The sequence below is a fragment of the Eurytemora carolleeae genome, unplaced genomic scaffold (assembly GCF_000591075.1).
Source record: "Eurytemora carolleeae unplaced genomic scaffold, Eaff_2.0 scaffold573, whole genome shotgun sequence".
NCBI lineage: Eukaryota > Metazoa > Arthropoda > Copepoda > Calanoida > Temoridae > Eurytemora > Eurytemora carolleeae.
This window is the reverse complement of record NW_019397425.1, coordinates 92,986-114,256: the sequence shown is the minus strand read 5'-3', so window position 1 is coordinate 114,256 and position 21,271 is coordinate 92,986. Positions and strand designations below refer to the sequence as shown.

At 31.9% G+C, this 21,271-nt stretch overlaps 2 protein-coding genes across 2 annotated transcripts; both read right to left on the bottom strand.

Moving 5' to 3' along the window:
* Positions 1 to 7,806: 7,806 nt before the first annotated feature.
* Positions 7,807 to 9,475, bottom strand: LOC111714219 (transcriptional regulator ovo). Its single transcript, XM_023489281.1, has 3 exons — positions 9,247 to 9,475; positions 8,557 to 8,681; positions 7,807 to 7,974 (listed from the first exon to the last, which is right to left on the bottom strand). The coding sequence occupies exons 1-3, from the start codon at positions 9,473 to 9,475 to the stop codon at positions 7,807 to 7,809; spliced, it is 522 nt and encodes a 173-aa protein (XP_023345049.1).
* Positions 9,476 to 9,482: 7 nt separating this feature from the next.
* LOC111714218 (uncharacterized) lies at positions 9,483 to 19,405 on the bottom strand. Its single transcript, XM_023489280.1, has 4 exons — positions 19,085 to 19,405; positions 17,896 to 18,088; positions 10,806 to 10,986; positions 9,483 to 10,716 (listed from the first exon to the last, which is right to left on the bottom strand). The coding sequence occupies exons 1-4, from the start codon at positions 19,169 to 19,171 to the stop codon at positions 9,483 to 9,485; spliced, it is 1,695 nt and encodes a 564-aa protein (XP_023345048.1). The 5' UTR covers positions 19,172 to 19,405.
* Positions 19,406 to 21,271: the final 1,866 nt, after the last annotated feature.

The window sequence follows — 21,271 nt, the reverse complement described above, 5'->3', positions numbered from 1 at the left end:
ATTAATAAACATGGTAACTGACTCACTTCTATAAAATCGTCCTTGAATCTGCATTAGTATTTTTAGTAATAACAGATATTTAAGCAATCTGGGGTTTTCTAAAATGTTGTCTGCTTTGTTTGTTTAATAAAAATGTGTTCGGATTTTTCATATTGTGTATTCCACAATGAGTCTGCATTAAAAATAGTTCATAAAAATATTTGAATGTTTAATCGCAATAATATATTGATCCTTCCTACATTGCAGAACTCGTCAAAATATCTTTTATAAATAACTTTTTACTTGATAATCTATTTTGAAAGTATAAAACTTATCTAATATTTAACAAAGTAAAAAGTATATTAGAGAATTATATATTTAAATTACCAATAAAATATCTAAATGAGATCTTCAAGTGAATGAAATTTTAAAACTTGACTTTTTTTGTATATTTGTTCTAAACAATTTCTGTAGACATTACTTTAAAAACAACAAATGATGTGAGTTTTATTTATTAATTCTTCATCCATTACTGTAATTATATTAATATCTGGCTAGACATTTTTTTAACATCTATTTTCAAAATTATTCGTTGATTCTTCCTCAATTGCAAAAAGATGTGTTTTTTTGTAAATTGAAATGACCGACAAAGCGCTATAAATATAAATATGAATATAAATAGTGAGAGTTATGAATAAAAGATGTTAATGTATAAATATTTGTCTAAAATGTTCTTAAGAATGTTCTCTATGATCATGAAGTCTATTCTAATATTTCAATAATATTGTGGTAAAAATGTTTAATGTCGTATATTTATAAATTAAAAATATATATATTTATGTTGTAGATAAAGAGTTTTATTAATATTTTCTTCTTTAGAATATTGGATTTTCAAGCTTACGGCAAATACAGGGTGGCAGGATATTTATCAGTTTTATTAATATTTTCTTCTTTAGAATATTGGATATTTCAAGCTTACAGCAAATACTGGGTGACAGGATATTTAGCAGTTTTATTAATATTTTCTTATTTAGAATATTGGATATTTCAAGCTTACAGCAAATACTGGGTGGCAGGATATTTAGCAGTTTTATTAATATTTTCTTAATATTTTCTTATTTAGAATATTGAATATTTCAAGCTTACGGCAAATACAGTGGCAGGATATTTAGCAGTTTTATTAATATTTTCTTCTTTAGAATATTGGATAGTTCAAGCTTACGGCAAATATAGGGTGTCAGGATATTTAGCAGTTTTTATTAATATTTTCTTCTTTAGAATATTGGATATTTCAAGCTTACGGCAAATACTGGGTGGCAGGATATTTATCAGTTTTATTAATATTTTCTTCTTTAGAATATTGGATATTTCAAGCTTACGGCAAATACAGGTTGGCAGGATATTTAGCAGTTTTATTAATATTTTCTTATTTAGAATATTACACTGCAAACTATTACCCTGAAGGATAAGGTAAAATTTATGCGAAACTACTGAAACACCTTTGTGACCTCGTAGCATCTCTAGTTTTAATTTTACGCACAAGTATAAGAAAAGCAAATTCACGCGGTTACATATTATAAATTCAAAGCATTTACCACTAGTTTCTTCGTAATACATTTACCACTAGTTTCTTCGTAATACATATACCACTAGTTTCTTCGTAATACATATACCACTAGTTTCTTCGTAATACATTTACCACTAGCTTCTTCGTAATACATATACCACTAGTTTCTTCGTAATACATATAAAAAAAACGAAATTCGAAGATATCTCTGTTTCACGGAAATCTAAAAAAATACATGTAATTATTTTGAGACAATATTGTTAAATACCGGCCGTAAACTACAAAAAATGTCTACTCCATCGGTTTGGATATCAACAAAAAAGGTTAATTTGCAGTTAAATGCGCGCCTATTAAATTGATTATCATCTTATAGTATACTTAAACTCATAAACTCATGGGTGAAAACTGAAATATTTCAGGTAAATACAGCTAAAGTTTTTATAAAAATTTAAATTGTACAATATTTTTCATTTTTACAGAAACTAATTATTTTAAAATCATGCCTATGAAAGGGTATATTTACTCTTTTTTCAGTTTTAAAACATTCTGTGGCTAAGTACAGTTATTTATATTAGTGTAAAACTATCTATCTATCTTTAAACGAGATATATATCTATCTATCATTGAATATTTGAACTGTATGTTGAAATAATCCAGGAAGTGTTCTTTAGGCATAATATCGTAGGATTACGAAGGCGGGGGGGGGGGGGGATTTTGTAGATATTGTAAATCCAACTAATATTCTGAAACTTTAAAATGCATACTGAAAAAGAAAACAATTTTAAAACTGTGATGAAATAATTACAAAATAAACATTTTTTACCTTTACCCATCCCCCTTTTATATCTCCTTTAACCCCCTTCTACATTTGGCATGGCTTCGAAGGTTTGAATGTTGGTGTATGCAGGCAGGCAGGCCTAGCTCTGTAGACAGGCCTAAACTGCATGAGTCAAGTTCTTCCTGGTTCAGGTCTCGGTTTAACCAACTCCAGGCAGATCATTCATTTTACACCCAAGCTCTCTGCATCATTTTTTATCATTGTAAACGTTAGGAAGAATCAGAGTTACTATTACTTTTTTGTGACCTCGTTATTACATTAGTTTGCATTTTATTATTAACTGCAAACATCGTGATTTGTAATATTTTAATAAAAAAAGGACTCATATAAGAAATAAGGATATGCTGAAAGTTCGTCTCCTGAGATTCAGCTTATATGGTTTTTTGGTTTCAAATCTAACATTAACGAAAGAAACATTTCAGTCATTATAGATATTATTAGATATGATATGGATAAAAAGTCAATATTTCCTGTTTAATGTTTAAGATGTAAATATCAAGGATCCACGAGAGAAGGGTGCATGCAGCAGAGGGATGTTAACGTTTTCATTTTTCAGAAAAACGATCGTTTTGTTATGAAAACGACGACGAAAAATCGAAAACGAAACGATCGTTTTTAAAAACGATCGTTTTTTTTAAAAAAGTTCGTTTTTCAAAAATGGTCGTTTTTAAAACGATCGTTTTTCAAAACGCTTGTTTTTAAAACAATCGTTTTTCAAAACCATCGTTTTTATAAAATTCGTCGTTTCGTTAACGATCATTAACGACGACCCTTCGTTAACGATCGTTAACGACAACCCTTCGTTAACAATCGTTAACGACGACCCCTTCGTTAACGATCATTAACGAAGAGAGGAAACCGACCTAAAGGGCATCTGTACTTATCATTGAGTAGTTTTCAAGAAAATATCAAGGAGTTTTAACTCCCCCACAACTGTTAAACTTCATGTAAGACGACATTCAATAAAGTTGCATGTATTTTTTTCCCAAAAACGACCGTTTTGATAAAGTTCGTCGTTTCGTTAACGATCGTTAACGACAACTCTTCGTTAACGATCGTTAACATAATAGTCTACAATTTTTTTTTAAACAATCGTATAAAAAAACGGTCGCAAATCGTTTTAATAAAAACGATCGTTTTAAAAAACGATCGCTATTCGTTATCTAAAAGTTCAAAACGAGTGGGTCGTTTTTAAAAACCATCGTTTTTTCAGAAAACGAAACGATCGTTTTTGAAAACGAAACAAAAAACGATCGTTTACAAAAACGATTAAAAACTCTAGCAGCAGTAAATCTTGATAATCTTAAAGTCAAACTAAAGGAATTTAAGTAAATCTATTAATCCATGTGTTGTTCATTGTTGTTAAATCGTTTTAGTGATATCTTCAAAAAAATTTTCAAAAATAATTTTTTCATCTACAGCATATCCATATAAATTAAGATTTGTATCATATTCTAGAAACTGTCCGGTCGCGGAGCACACCGAATTTATGGGTTCAAACTGTTTATGAAAAATGTTTATCTTATTAAAATCCAATTGCGTTGGAAACGGTACCCTTTAAACCTTTGATTTTGTCGAGTAGAAAGATCTCTGTAAGCATGTCGGAATCGGAACCCGCTTGTTTTTTTTTAAATCGCGGCCTTTACGGTGTGAACAGAGTAACCTCAACGCGGTAGATCTGTTCCGTACGCAACTATCGACTGTTTTACTTTGATCAGGTCGTTGAAAGTGGTTTTCAAACATTTAAGAGTAAATTTTTATTTGCTGCCACTTAAACATAGCTAACTGATATTTCTTAATATCAGTAAACTAAGTATATAGCAATTAAAGGCGTTTGAGTAGATTAATATATGATATGTCAGACATTCATCAGTCAAAGGTTTGAAGGGTACCCTTGTGAACTGGAGATGCTCATTGCTTCTCTATAAATGGAAGGTCTTTTAAATTTACGCTTACAGTCCCTTTAACACTGTTGAATTCAAGCCCTTTTACTAAACTCTGAATTGTTATTTTGGTAAATGATCTAAATATTAACTTTTTTATGGAAAATATTTATATTTAGAACTATTAGAAAATTCTTTTCATGTTAATTATCATATTTGTTGGAACAAACAATACTTTACAGTTATATAATTAGAAAAGTATGACGAGCTATTCAGAACTTTCTGCAAAATATTTTTTAATAAACAATAATTTTGATTAATTAAATACAGCTCTAAAAGGTTTTGTCATCATGACATAGAACAGATTGACAACATTTCTACGATAATTTGGTGGTCTTTAATATTCAAACATTTTCTATTCTAGACTGTAAAGAAATTTACTGTTGAAATAAAAATGTTGTTCCCAGTCCAGATAAAGTATATTTTAGGGGAAGCACTGGTTTATGGTTAGTGTTTTACAAAAACTTATTTTATTTAGAAGATTATATTTTTGAGTTAGTTAATTATATCTTTTGATACAATTGATCGAATATTTTTCAATCAGATTGATAAGATATCCTCTTGTGCAATTGATCAATTATTCTCAGGTCTAATTGATCAGATATCCTCTGGTGATAATGATCAGATATCCTCTGGTGGAAATGATCAGACATACTTTGGTGTAATTAATCAGATATCCTCTGGTTGAATGATCAGATATCCTCTGGTGTAAATGATCAGATATCCTCTGGTTGATATTATCAGATCTCCTCTGGTGGAAATGATCAGATATCCTTTGGTGTATATGTGTAGATATCATTTGGTGTAAATGATCAGATATCCTTTGGTGTAAATGTGTAGATATCCTCTGGTGTAAATTATCAGTTATCCTCTGGTGTAAATGATCAGATATCCTCTGGTGTAAATGATCAGTTATCCTCAGGTGGAAATGATCACATATCCTCTGGTGTAAATGATCAGTTATCCTCTGGTTGATATGATCAGATATCCTCTGGTGTAAATGATCAGATATCCTCTGGTTAAAATGATCAGATATCCTCTGGTGTAAATTATCAGTTATCCTCTGGTGTAAATGATCACATATCCTCTGGTGTAAATGATCAGTTATCCTCTGGTGTAAATGATCAGATGTCCTCTGGTTGATATGATCAGATATCCTCTGGTGTAAATGATCAGATATCCTCTGGTGTAAATGATCAGATATCCTCTGGTGTAAATGATCAGATATCCTCTGGTGTAAATGATCAGATATCCTCTGGTGTAAATGATCAGATATCCTCTGGTGTAAATGATCAGATATCCTCTGGTGTAAATGATCAGATATCCTCTGGTGTAAATGATCAGATATCCTCTGGTGTAAATGATCAGATATCCTCTGGTGTAAATGATCAGATATCCTCTGGTGATAATGATCAGATATCCTCTGGATGAAATGATCAGATATCCTCTGGTTGATATGATCAGATATCCTCAGGTGGAAATGATCAGATATCCTCTGGTGGAAATGATCAGACATACTCTGGTGTAAATTATCAAATATCCCTGGTTGATGATCATATATCCTCTGCTTGATATGATCAAATATCCTCTGGTGGCTACGCCCCCCCCCCTGAATCACAATTTATAATTAGCCTGTTATTATTTTATACTATAATAAAAGAAAATTAAATAGTCAATGTTTCGATTTCTGGAAATTCTTTTAACTTACAGAACTGCCTATTTTTAGGTTTTTTAAACGCATTCGCCATCTGAAAGCATTAAAGAGAAAACATCTTTGTATAATGGGTCAATTTGGGATCGAAAGTGACAGCTTGCTGGAACAAAGACCAAACTGTAAGATCACTGTATGGACCCCTTTTAATACTTTCACTCAAAAAATAACCTCCAATTAACTTAAAAATATGGGCAAAAATGAGAAATTGAAATGAAATTAGGTCTTCTGCATTAGGTTTTGTCATATGAAATGTCCATAGTTGGGGAATGAAGTTAAACAGAACAAAATCGTTATTTTCCACTCGAGTATGCCGAGTCCATTAGCGCCTGATCCAATCAGGGTTCAGCCATGTGTTTGTTGTCTATTCTGAATCAATAGATTAGCATGGCGGTAACATCTATCTTTCTATCTATCTCATTATCCAATTAGAGATAAATCCTTCGTAAAATCGAAAAATCTTAATTCTATTAGCATTTTAAAGGAACTGAGTCGAATGCTACAAACTCTGATTTCCTCATCTCTATAAAAGCAACCAAACCTTTGATACATTAAATTATGAATTCTGTTAGATGAAATAATCCAAGTTTGGAATATCAAAGGTCAGCTTAGCACCATAAGGTTGCAAAGATGTAGAGATTAGACAATAGGAGTTTGTGGCAAAAACTCCTTTAGAAACAAATTTACTCAGCTACTAAAGATCAAAACCATTAAAATATCGTGTTTGTGTATCAGATGAAAAAGTATTCCCCGATACTATAGGTGTAAGATGAGAAGATTATTTCAGAAAACTTGACTTCAGAAGTGTTTTATCAGACTCCATCTGGTTCTCAGAAAACAAATAAAACTAATATTTTCTAACGTAAATGTATTTGGATAATAACAGTCTTAACAATCGAATTACAATAAAAAGATGGTTTTTTAGAATTAGAAATAATTAAAGTTATTTTATGTGCAAGTATGATAATAATGTGAGGAAAAATAAATGCCAAAAGTTTCTGCATAAGTCTTAATTAATGCTTAACATAAAACTAAAAATAAAATTTTGGCTGAATTAGAATATACTATTATAAATTATATTTATAAAAATATAAAAGTTATGAAATTTTGAATATTCTGAAAATTGCACTACTTGTTTAAATTTATTAGTAAGTGTATAAAAAAGAACACTTTAAAATATTTTAAAATGCTCTTTTATCACAGAATAGCATAAAACATACAAAAAATGTTTTCGTGATAAAAAATATGTCCAAACTGTTTTTTTTTTAATTTGCATGATTTACCGTTTATCACAGGAGCTTATTTACGATGAAATTCTGGCATATTTTAAAAAAAAAGTTTAATATAAATATGTAGAAATGAATTTAAAAACAAGGTTGGCAAACTAATTATCAAATGAAAGCTGGAGAAAACGTTTTAATTTTTAACAATTTTTTACATTTTCAGTTTTAAATGAATAGTTATACATAAAAATACATAGATATTAGATAATATGTTGATATATAGATAATCATGATGTACATAATATCGAAGTGAGGTATTACTATAGGCCCAGAACTATTCCAACTATGTACTGTGCAAACTTTAATAATTGAACTTTATTTACAAATTATGTACCATCATTTGAGTACAAAGTCCCATTTGATGAACAGCTAGATATCTATTCTGTTTGAATGTCTGTACTACAGTTTGCCATAAAATCGTTGAAAACATTTTCAAAATGGCGCCAGTACAGAACTTCCCGTTTTGTTACGTGTTAATGCCGCGTCTAGTTGCAGGTGAGGAGCATGTTTGCAAAGTTTGTATTTGAGAATTTGAAATGGCGCTTGTCGTAGAATTTCATGAGAGCAGGAGAGAATGGATGTTGCTCCTTCAAGTGTACATAATGAACTTCTGGCTCCTTCGTGGTGTGTCCGCAATCCTCGCACACGTACACCTGTACAACAACAAACATAAATTACGTACATATTTCAATCAAACGGAAGATAATGTATTTTTTCATGCTTCAACTAGAAGTTCAAACAAGCAGTTCATCAAAACTTTAATGTTTACAAATGCGCAGAAGGAAAATAATCAAAAACCATGAAATATTGGTTACCCCAATTTTCATTGTCTCGTAACTGGACAATGCAAGTTTGGATCAAAATCAAGCTTTTGTTTGCAATTTATTTCCGTACTGCGCATTAAATAAGTTTAAAGTCTATTGACGCTAAAAAATGTTGGGTTGGTTCACTGTCTCTGCCAGTAACAAACCAATGGTCCTTTCCACCAATGCATGTATTATTACAAGTTGCAAAATTAAATGCTATCAACTAGAATCAAGAAATGTCATTCTTTTAACCTTTATTTTCAGCTATTTAAGTAGACATTTAATGGAATTTTTCAAAAAAAAACAAAAGAAAAGATGAAACCTGTTTTTTATGTTTAAACTGTAAATTTCAGAATTATAAAACAGGTTCAGAACAAATTAATTGCGCAATTCAAAATAAGAAATCCGTAAAATAAAATATTTTTTCACCTTAGATCGTCTTTGCTTGTATTCATATTGGTGGGCAACGCCGTGAACTTTGAGGCAGTGGGACTCCAAGCTACACCGTTGAGTGAAACTCTTTTCGCAGAGATTACACTTGTACGGTCGCACTCCTAAACAAATAAAATAATTAGTGAAAGAACAACCGTAATCGAGCAATCTTTTTATAAACAAATAAAAGATTTCAAAACAGACAACAAATATGTCAACAATATATTTGTAAACAAACAACCAGACGTGTGAACAAAAAAAAAACACAACCCTTTAAATTTTCACAAAACATTACATTTAATTTTTTTATTATATTTTTTCTTCAAGATCTATAAAAATGAAATTCCCAATTTATTTGCGTGAGCATATTCAGCATCATTAGATAAGATATTCTTAAGCGCTTAGATGAGCGTTTTATAATAAGACCAACACGCAACCATGGCGCACGCTGCAATGCATGTTCACTATACAAGCCCAGATGTGGACTCACCTCGATCTCTCCCGGACAGTGACTGTTGAATATGCTTGTATAATTGTATATAATAACCATCATGGTGCATAAATGCATATGATGAATTAGGCTTGCGTTTGCTTGAGCTTAAAGCCAATAACATCAAGAAATTTGTATATCTTAAAACAAACATGTAGATTCTAGAACACAGTAAACAAGCAGTCTTATAACCCTACCTGTATGTGTTCTCGTGTGTCTCTTCAAATCAAAAGTGTCATTAAACCCCTTTCCACAGAAAGTGCAAAGGTATCGCTTGGTATCACTGTGACACTTCATGTGTCTGTTTAACAACCTCTGCAGTCCAAATCCTTTTCCGCAGATTCTACAGGAAAGCTTGTTAGGATCAGATTCTGAGCGCACGGGAGCAACCTTCTCCACAGGACGCTCAGGCCCATCAGAGACCATCGGGTTCTTAATTCCATGACCACCATTGATCAGTTCCAAGGGGGCGTCTGTTGGGATTCCGTACTAGATTCTGATACAAGGGGGAGGTGTCAGGGCTCATATTATCCATAACCAGGGGCCCTGGATTCTCTTCTTTAATGAAGCTGACGGGTTCTGTTTTGATCTGAGGCATCAAGTAATCCTTCTCTAGGTTCATCATATTCTCCAACCCGTAGTTTTGGAAGAACTCCGGCTGCAGCTGTTGTTGTTGCTGCTGAAGTAGATGTTGCTGCTGCTGAATCTGCTGCTGTTGCTGTTGCTGTTGCTGTTGAACCCTTGAGTTCCTGTTCCCGTCATACTGAGGTTCAGACATCACAAAGTTGGAGGGATTCACTTGTTCAAGATTAAACGGATCATCCTCATACATGCTCATCGGTCCGAAGTCGGTCCCGATATCCATGAAGGTGGCCGAGGGGTCGGGGACAGGGACGGCTAGCTGAAGGATACTGGAAACCTCACGGTCTATGCTTGGAAGATCGGGAGGAGGTTTAGGGATCTCAGAAGGGATTTGATCCCCAAATCCGTTCTTTAGTGAGATATGATCCAGTATCTTGAGCGGGTTAAACTCGGGATTATCGTTCAACCAACGGCGGGTGGCGGGCAGATTAAAATCAATTCTGGAGAATTCTATGGTTGGATCAAACAAGGTGTCATCGTTCTCAGTGCTACTGCTTCGGATGCTGTGAGGGCTCCCGCCCCCACTGCTGGAATATCCGGAGAAGTTTGCTCCACCCCCGGAGTTGAAACCCGCTCCCTGCCCTGCTTGGTGGGGGGAGCCACTCCTCCCTGAGCAACCATTGGTTTTAACGTGCGTGCACGCTACCTTTAACATCTTCACGATATTTCTACCATTGGTTGGATCCTCGTTAATCTTACGAAGGACAAGAACTAAAAGGTTTCGATGGAAAATGGATTCCCGCGGGACCTGTCTTCGAACATCTTTTGGTGGATTATCATTCGGCTTCTTTTTGGAGAAATCAACAGGTTTATCTTGAACCTTCTCCCAGGAGGGCGTAACTACCGGGGGCCCAAGGGAGGGGGCGGGAAGAGGAACTGGATTATGATGTTTAGGAGGAGGAAGGGGAGGAGGATGGGTGGATAGTTTAAGGGATTCATCCCACTGTGGACGCCGTGAAACCACAAGGTTTACAGGGGAATCGTTTTCATCAGGAAAATATATAGGTCCTGGCTCGGTATTAAACCTGAACAAAAAATAGTTTTAACTTTGGAAAAAAAATTTTAAAAATAATTTTGTTTAAAGAACATTTCATAATTCTCTGGAATTATTTACCTTTGAAAATCCTGAATGTCTTCCTCTCTTTGTTTTCTCTGGATTGAAATATCAAGGGGTTCGTCATATGCCTTTCTGGCAGCCAGTGTTCGAAACCCAGTATCTTGGACTCGAACTGATTCTTGACTTCGAACCTCAGTGCTTTCCTCCATAGGTTCATCTTCGACTTCTAACTCGAGCTCTGAAAAAAAGTTCATTTTTAAAAATTTTATAATTTTCCAAATTGGTTTAACTTTATAATATTATTACTACTTTATATTTGCTAGATTTATATGTTTTCTTAATATCTAATAAATATAGAATAATATTTATTAAATTATTTATAATTTGAATAATTTAGACATAATTTAGCCCCTTTAGATTAACTGTGTGAGCTGGGAGCTAATAAATCACGTGATCATTTATACAAGGACGTTTCAGCATTGTCTAAACATCTCTTAGATTATCTATCTATCAGTTAGTAGTTAGTACACAATCAAACTGTTACAGTTTATCTGTGTGTTCGTAAATCTATCTGTGTATTTGTTTAAATCTATCTCATGTATGTGTAAAGATATCTGTGTAATTGTATTATTATATCTGTATATTTGTAAATCTGTCTGTGTTTTTGTAAAATCAGTCTGTGTATTTGTAAATCTATCTTTGTATGTGTATAAAACTATCTGCATATGTGTAAATCTATCTGTGTATGTTTATTAAACTATCTCTATGTTTGTAAATCTATCTGTGTATTTGTAAATCTATCTGTCTATTTGTAAATCTATCTGTGTATTTGTAAACCTATTTGTGTATGTGTAAATCTATTTGTGTATTGAAAATCTATCTGAGTATGTGTAAATCTATCTGTATATTTGTAAATCTATCTGTATATTTGTAAATCTATCTGTGTATTGTAAATCTATCTGTGTATTTGTAAATCTATCTGTGAATGTGTAAATCTATCTGTGTATTTGTAAATCTATCTGTGTATGTGTAAATCTATCTGTGTATTTGTAAATCTATCTCTATATGCGTAAATCTATTTGTGTACAAAAAAAGAAGGTATATTTTTTCGATCCGTTTTATTTATAATTAACAACAATTTATTGGTAAATATCAATTCTGTATGAACATTTTGATATTTATGTTATATGTTTTGCAAGAGTCCTAATATGCTTTCCGAATTTAAAAATCCGTATTCAAATGTGTTTATAAATACAGCAAAATAATTCAGGGGACTTATAGCGGGCAAATGACTAGAAGGGATGTGCCCCTAGTACTCCATGACTTAACTTGAAGTTGCCTAAAGGCATTGGCCTAGTACTGTTCTATGGAAAATAGAAAATATTATATAACTGTCGTTTTCAATTTTGGATAACATTTTAAGTAATTTTAAGGTAGAAAAAAGAATATTTTAAGTTAAATTAAGGCTGGAAAACCCGCGAAAACTGGGAGGTGGTTTGGGTTGTAAAAAAAAGTTGTAAAAGTATGAAAGAAATTCAAAATTTATAATATTTTGAGAGAAGATCGGGATTTTTTTGTTCTGTGGGCTTTGAAACCAACAGTTATATGGTTTGATTTAAAGTACGTTGTCAAGTTCTTTCTGAAGGCCAAAACTATATAGGAGAGATCGGCCACGGGACTGGGACAAAGAAATGTAACAAAGGGCCAAGATAAATCAAGTTAAATAACACATTGTGAAAAAGGGCAAACCAAAATGTTACGCACATTTTCTTTTATTTAGATTTTCTTCGTGTTTTACAGTTATGATATTGAGACTGGAGAGCAGTATAGATTATAAAGTTGCATGAGATATAAGATAGATAGATAAATGAATCGTCAAATTATTGTGCTCACAAAACCAGAACCCGTACAAGGTCATACCGCGCGTATATACTCACGCGCTCGTACTCGGAAACAGGTTGGTGGAGAGTGCGCGCGTAGAGAGGGCGCACATATGATATTTCAAGGTTAAAATACTGTGCTTCCGAGTTGGAACAACTCCTTCCCTAACTGCTGCATGTGTAACTGTTTAGATGGATAGATAGATAGATAGAATCCTAGCGTATTTATAACGGAAGGGTGCATACAGCATAATTCGTTGCATAATTTTCAAGGAATTCCTTCTTCACCTGAAGTTCTCTTGAAGGAGAATAGTTTTCTGGGTAAAGCAGACGAGAATATTTTAAAGGGAAAGATTGTCGGTTCATGCTCATTCGTTTATATGGTTTAAAGGTAAAAACTTTAAACAGTGTTTAAATATTTCTTAGATGCACATTTTTTAGACAGAACATTTCATAGATGTTTTTAAGACAAATAAAAACTGTTATAGATAATGTATCTAAATTATTTCATTTTTTCAAGATTATATTTCTTATACACTGTTGTTTACGACATAAAAAAAAAATATTTTGTCTATTCTTTCTATGAAATGTCCATCCTACGAAATGATACCTCTTTATCTTTAAATGTCCTTTTTATGAAATGTCTTTTTATGAAATATCCCAACAAACATATAAACATGAAAAAATTGCATTTTTAACAAGAAATTAAGTCAAACAATTTAATTCTATTACATATTAAACATTTTTTTTTACTTTTACTTATTTCCTATAAAAATGCTTTTTTCGTTTAAAACTATAATTACTTTTAGCATAGTAAATAGGATTTTTGAACCGTCCTTGTAGTTCATGTTTAAAATATCGACCTTGGGGCCTTCAAGGCCGGTCATAGGTCTGAAGCCATGTGATGACTTAATAATTTGAAAACAAGGCCAAATTTCAGAAACATGATAGTGCATACTATACATGTAGCTGTAAATACATACATCGATTTGGAAGAGGGGTAGGTAGGGAGTAGGTAGGGGGGAGGTAGGGAGTAGGTAGGGGGGAGGGTGATTAGTTTTAAAGTTTAAACTGGCCGCTTATTTATTTACAAAATGAATCTAAAATTCCGTAAAAGAGATAAAGAGAACGGACCTAGCTGGACCTTCATATTGAACCTGAAATTACGACCAATGTCAAGATTGAAAAGAACGGTTANCCGTTCTGGCTTAGCCCCCCTCCCCTCCCCCTCTTTGGGCAACCATGTGCAACGTAAGCAGGGCTATTTATTACCTAATTAAAATCGATGATAAAAATCAAATAAAAAACCAGTTTTTGTAATTTGAAAAAGTCTTGATTTCCAAAAATTTTAAGCTTTATATTTCCCTTAATGTTTGGCAATAAGAAAGCAGGCCTAGAAAGAGGCCTCTTCGGGAGAATCTATAAAAAATCAGACCATTTTTTTAAAGTGACCATTAGAAGTTGAAAGGGGGGAAATAATAGGGAATATTGATGTTAAAGCTTTATCCAGAAATAATTATAAAAATTCAAATATTTTTTTCTTCCTCTTTACGATGGTTGGTGTGGGATAACTGTAGGTGCGCCAGTAAAGCGGGCAGATCGTCTGGTTCAGACAGGATGAAGAATGGATTTGCCCGCTACGCAACAGTCAGCTTGCGGGACAAGAAAGGGAAAGACGCGGTTGAAAGCAGACCAAAGACAGATCAACAGATAGACAGACAGACAGATACAGATGGACAACATGGACAGATGACTAAAACCTCATGGATATGATCAAAATCTTTTAAAATATCTACAAGTTCATCGTGAACATTAAAATCGTTTAGTAATTTTGAGAATATAAAGTAGTAGAGGGGGATAAAAACCTTGAATTATATATATACGAGGTAGCTGCATGTATTTAGTATAATTAGCATCTAATTCCCATCCTTGAACTTTTAAATATACGATAGGTCTTAATTATAGTATGAAGATATATTGTATATTTTGTCATTTTTCAAGATAATTCATCTAAAAATCATTTAATTATCCACAAATAGTATATAGCTTTAGGCTTTAACTAGAAATAAAAAAACAAGTATTATTATTATTATTATTATTGTTATTGTTATTGTTATTGTTATTGTTATTGTTATTGTTATTGTTATTGTTATTGTTATTGTTATTGTTATTGTTATTGTTATTGTTATTGTTATTGTTATTGTTATTGTTATTGTTATTGTTATTGTTATTGTTATTGTTATTGTTATTGTTATTGTTATTGTTATTGTTATTGTTATTGTTATTGTTATTGTTATTGTTATTGTTATTGTTATTGTTATTGTTATTGTTATTGTTATTGTTATTGTTATTGTTATTGTTATTGTTATTGTTATTGTTATTGTTATTGTTATTGTTATTGTTATTGTTATTGTTATTGTTATTGTTATTGTTATTGTTATTGTTATTGTTATTGTTATTGTTATTGTTATTGTTATTGTTATTGTTATTGTTATTGTTATTGTTATTGTTATTGTTATTGTTATTGTTATTGTTATTGTTATTGTTATTGTTATTGTTATTGTTATTGTTATTGTTATTGTTATTGTTATTGTTATTGTTATTGTTATTGTTATTGTTATTGTTATTGTTATTGTTATTGTTATTGTTATTGTTATTGTTATTGTTATTGTTATTGTTATTGTTATTGTTATTGTTATTGTTATTGTTATTGTTATTGTTATTGTTATTGTTATTGTTATTGTTATTGTTATTGTTATTGTTATTGTTATTGTTATTGTTATTGTTATTGTTATTGTTATTGTTATTGTTATTGTTATTGTTATTGTTATTGTTATTGTTATTGTTATTGTTATTGTTATTGTTATTGTTATTGTTATTGTTATTGTTATTGTTATTGTTATTNTTATTATTATGATTATTATTATTATTATTATTATTATTATTATTATTACTATTATTATCATTATTATTATTATTTTCTTTATCATAGTCATAATTTAATAGTATTTTTTGAAATTAATAACATTTTCATTATCATTTTTACAATTTGGTTCAAATTTTATTGTAATAAGTTCTAAAAATATGAACATATTATACAAATATTTATTTTTAAATATGTAATGTTTTATTTATTGAAACAGATATAAATATAAAAATGATATATATTGTATTTTTGTATAGACAAAGGATTACATGAAGGGAGAGATGATCCCTGTGAAATGACCTAGATTTAAAAACAAAACACTTGTTTTAAATAATAGAAATAATTGTTTTAATTATTGTTACATATCCTTGAGTATCTATCTATCTATCAATCCACAGTTTTAACCTTTTTATAGTCTATCCTTCAAAACCGAAGGTTATGAAACTGAACACTACTATAAATACTAATCTGTTCTGGAACATTTTTAAACATTAATAAAGCCTATTATTTCAATCACCCCCACCTCCCCCTTCCCCTTGTATTTCCCTGTAGGCAGATACCCCCCCCCTTCCGCCGTTTTACAGAGCAACACCATGATGTTTCATTTGAAAAAACGTCATATGGTCACTTAGACTCATTAGATACAAAATGGAACAAGCTAGACAAACAGAAAATATAAAATATTTCTTTAAAAATCTATCTTTTCGTATCTCTAGAATAAACTTAATTAGGTAAATGTACTTTTAAAATATAGTTAAGATACAAGGAAGTCAAGAAAGAAAGTAAATATAGTTAAAGGGAACATACGCCAAGAATACCGGGGTTTAAAGGGATAGCACACGAGGAACGAGGAAGTTTAAAGGGTAAGCAAGCATGGAATAATGAAGTAAGTAAGCAAGGAATAATAAAGTTTAAAGGGTAAGTAAGCAAGGAATAATAAAGTTTAAAGGGTAAGTAAGCAAGAATAATAAAGTTTAAAGGGTAAGTAAGCAAGGAATAATAAAGTTTAAAGGGTAAGTAAGCAAGGAATAATAAAGTTTAAAGGGTAAGTAAGCAAGGAATAATAAAGTTTAAAGGGTAAGTAAGCAAGAATTGTTAAGGGCAAGTAAGCATAGAGTAATGAAGTTTAAAGGGCAAGTAAGCAATAGTTTAACCACGTGGATTTAACGGTAATGTCAATTTTCCAGAAAGCTGTGACTTTCGATCATAATTTGGACCTATTAAACATAATTTGTAAGCATTTTTCCGCCTATACTTTTTTGTCGGCATATGCATTTTGAATGTAAATGTATAGAATAAACAAATCCGTAAAGTAAAAGATTGTTGAATTATAGACCAAAACACGTTTGATTTCAAATAGAAGAAACCGAATGCTGCTAACTCTGGTTAGTCCAGGGTGTAACGGGTAAGTAAGCAAAAAATAATGAAGTTTAAAGGGTAAGTAAGCAATGAATAATGAAGTTTAAAGGGTAAGTAAGCAAGAGATAATAAAGTTTAAAGGGCAAGTAAGCATGGAGTAGTGAAGTTTAAAGGGCATATGAGTAAGGAATTGTGAAGTTTAAAGGGCATAAAAGTGAGGAATAATAAGTTTAAAGAGGAAAAATAAGTTTAAAGTGATGAATAATGAATGTAAAGGGCATATAAGCGAGAAATAATGAGTTTAAAGAGCATATAAGTAAAGAATAATGAGTTTAAAGGGCATATAAGCAAGGAATAATGAAGTTTAAAGGGCATATAAGCAAGGANCCCCCCCTTTAACAATATTGCATATTTAAGTAGATTCTAGAAGAAAAAAAAGTAACAAATTTGAGTTTACATGTACAGTACAGTACAGTACAATAAGCTGTACACAATCTATGCCGTATTAGCTTTGTATTTATGTACTGCACAGAGACTTGCAGTACAAAATTTGACGTTATTCTAAGTCACAAAAATAATCATTAAAAATATCCTGATTTATCTATTTCCAAATGTGGTTTTGCAAACAAAAGAGTTTAGCTTGCCAAGAATTCTATTTGAAGCCCCAAAAATCCTCAAAAGTAGGATTAAATTAATTGTATTTGTAAATTCTGCAGAAGATTCTGCAGATTATATTTATTTCTTTAATACTGTTTAATGAGAGATCATTTTTAGAAGCAGCAACCATATCTCCAGCTTCACGCTGGATAGATATATAGATAGATAGATAGATAGATAGATAGATAGCAAGATAGATAGATAAATAGATGAAAACATATATAAATAAAAATATAGAATTTAAGCAAATAAATAGATTTGTAAGTGGTTTTTCTGACAATAATATTTTAGTCTGAAATTTGAAAAATAAATCCTTTAAACTTACCAGGTTTTCTAGTAACTAGCTCTAGAGGCCCATCCTTGCTAGCCTCCTTTATATCAGGGGTTAGTTTAGGAGGTCCGTCCTCCCCCCCCTGCCCAGGGAAGGAGGTAGAGAAGGAGGAGAAGGGGTAACAGGCTGGTTTAAAATCCTGTGACGGAGAGGTTACCATAAACCTTTCTTCTAACCCATCCAGAACCTGAAAATATATTTGAACAATAAATAAAATTTCGAAAAATAAAATTTTATGTTTTTATTTTATTTTATGTTTCTTCGATAAAGCTTTTTTCGAAAATTGCTTGTTTTTAGGCAGCCCATGAAAGTTTTAATTCCAGAAAAATTATTAAAGTTAGAAATCAAAATATATAAAAAATCTGTAAAGATATATCATTAAATTACATAAATTAAGATTTTTTATACATTATTCATTAGATTTATCACTAATTATCTGTGATGTAATAAAAAAAACTGATGTTGCTTTTATAGACATGTTTAAATTATACAGAATCTATTGTTCTGCTTCAATTTTATTCCATTTCCCCTAATATAAAAACCAGTAAAATGCAATTATGCAATCTTCAAACTAAAGATTTTAGTTTTTAGTACTTTTTCTATAAAATTATCTTTACCATAGCTTTAGGTTGTAGCTTTTTTTAAAGTTGCTAATATATACCTTATTTCCTATTTTCAAATGTATTCCCCCTCCCCTGCATAATTACCTATATCCATTTCCTTGAATAACCCTCCTCCACTCTTCCACTATTTAGCTTTCATTTTTTTAAATGATATTTCCAAATTTAAAACTTTAAGACAGAAATATTGATAATTTATGCGTTATGGTAAGTAAGGAATTCTGCAATCTTGATTTATAAACTTTAAGATTTTCCTTTCCCTTGTGCAATAAATCCCCATCCCCGGACTCATTAATCCCCATCCCCGGACTCATGAATCCCCATCCCCGGACTCATGAATCCCCATCCACGGACCCATGAATCCCCACCCGGACTCATGAATCCCCATCCCCGGACTCATGAATCCCCATCCCCGGACTCATGAATCACCACCCCTTGTAATCCCTACCCCTGCAGTCTGCACCCATGGTCTACCTGCCTCCATGCCTATAATATATGCCTAGCTAAACCATCCCCTGACCAATACCTGTATCATTCAATACAAGAACATCATCCATATTTACCTCGATTTGATCCCGAGATTTCTCTGTTCCTTCGATCGTCAAGGATTGCTCAGCGAGCGCATGACGCAGCAGAAATATCTTAGGCATTGTTGAACTTTTAGCGATCACTCAAAATAACTTTAGAATTTCACACTTTTCACTAATCCCTCTCAGATTAACTGGGATAGTTATATTTTCAGTTTTTCTTTAAAATGTTGCTGTTTCTAGACAAAATGGAACCACATAACTGTGATCCTGTAAATGCCAAAAAGTTATGTTAGCGCATTTTTGATCGTGCACGGGCTACGATCACTTTATGACTACAAGGTTACATGTAAGGGCACAGAGCCCCGCTACGCGGATAGAGTCCTTCGGTTCAATCAACCCGCGATATTCTCGTAACATAACATATGTTCTTCAGACATGTGTAAACAAAACTTTAATAAAATATGAAAGAAATATTTTTTAAAAATTACATATTTAATACTTAAATGTTGACATATCTGAAACCGCGACCGAAGTCTCTAATTTTAGATCTTAACGGCGGCCCGTCAGCGCAGCGCATCGTAATGTAGAAGACAGAAGAAAGATAGTTAGATAGATGGATGGATAGAAGGCAGTGAAACAAGTTCTATAGAACATAGGACCGTATAGGCATGCTATCTGCTTGCACCACAAATTATCATAATTCAGACACAGACAAACAGACGTAACAGACATACACACATCAGAAACCCTGTCGATCTGGTTTCAAACATACATAAATATTAATTATGTTTTAAAAGCTCAAAGATGTTTAAAGTTATATTATCACAAATAGGAAATGAAAGATACTAAATGCAATGACAAATTAGTTGTATAGTTACAGGGCCTGCATTTGCAATGACAACCTTAAGCATCGTCATTGATTGAAACTAAGTCATTCTTTATTTTTCACTCTTTTAATTTAAAACCATCAACTTTACTGCCTCAGATCACAGAGATTTCAGTAAAATAATATATCCTAGCTTGGGAACCCATCTTTGCCTCTGTATATCCAGGGTATAAGTCATAGTTAGTCCCACCGTTTACCCGCGCTTCGCCGTAAATTACGGTTATAACTGTTTTTCCCGATAAAAGCCACCCCATTCAACTTAGAATCTCAAGATAAGAACATTCCCGTGGTCCTACCAAGTTCCCCAAATCAAAATTTGAGGCAAATCTGTCCAGGGGTCCCTGAGTTATGATCAGACAAACAAACAATTAGAGATTACAACTTTATATACATATACAGATATCGCCTAAATACAAAGAGTGAGAGATTAAAATAATGTTTTTTATCAATTTATACTTGAGGTCAAATATCAACAAAAACTATGCTGCAATCTGCAAAACTTCAACCCGTTTAGATATTTACAATCATATTTAGCACTTCCTGTGTTATATTTTTGTTAAACTAGATTTATCGAATGAAAAGTAAATACAAAAATGTACAACAAATTTCCCCCAAAAATACTAACTAAAATTTTATGAAAGTTAGCACGCCAGGACCGAACCTCCAGATTATACAATATTTTTACCAAAATAAATAAAGCGTGAATAAGGATATATATCTCTGTTTGTTTGTCAGATCATAACTCAGGAACACCTGGACCGATTAGCCTCACATTTTGATTGGGGAACTCGGGAAAGTTACAGGGATGTTCATATGTTTGGTTTTGAGATTCTAAGTTGAGTGGGTCGACTTTAATAATCAGGAAAAATAGCTAAAATCGTTATTTACAACCAAGTGCGGGTAAACGGGGGGAGTAACTATGAGTATCCCGGGCAACAATTGGTTCCCAAGCTAGTAGCATACGTTGTTTGTATCTAATATCTAATGTCTACGAAATTGGCTTCCAAAGATATAGGGAGGAGAAAATCAGAGTTTGTGGCAATGACTCAATTCCTTTCTAGAAACAATTTTAATATCAATAATATCAATTCGAAAGTAATAAAAGTTGAAAAAGGTAAATTCGCTGTTATTTCTCTTTTTTCGATTTAAAAATCTCTGAAACCTGAGAAAGGCTTATTTAGAATTTTTTCATTGATAGAGGGCACCTTATACAACATGTAATTACTGAATACACAAATAAAAGTAATAATAATGGCAACTATTTCGTAAAAATGTCCATTGTTAGCTTTTGGGATTAAAAAATACATTTTCCTTCAAAACTCGCGTGCATACAA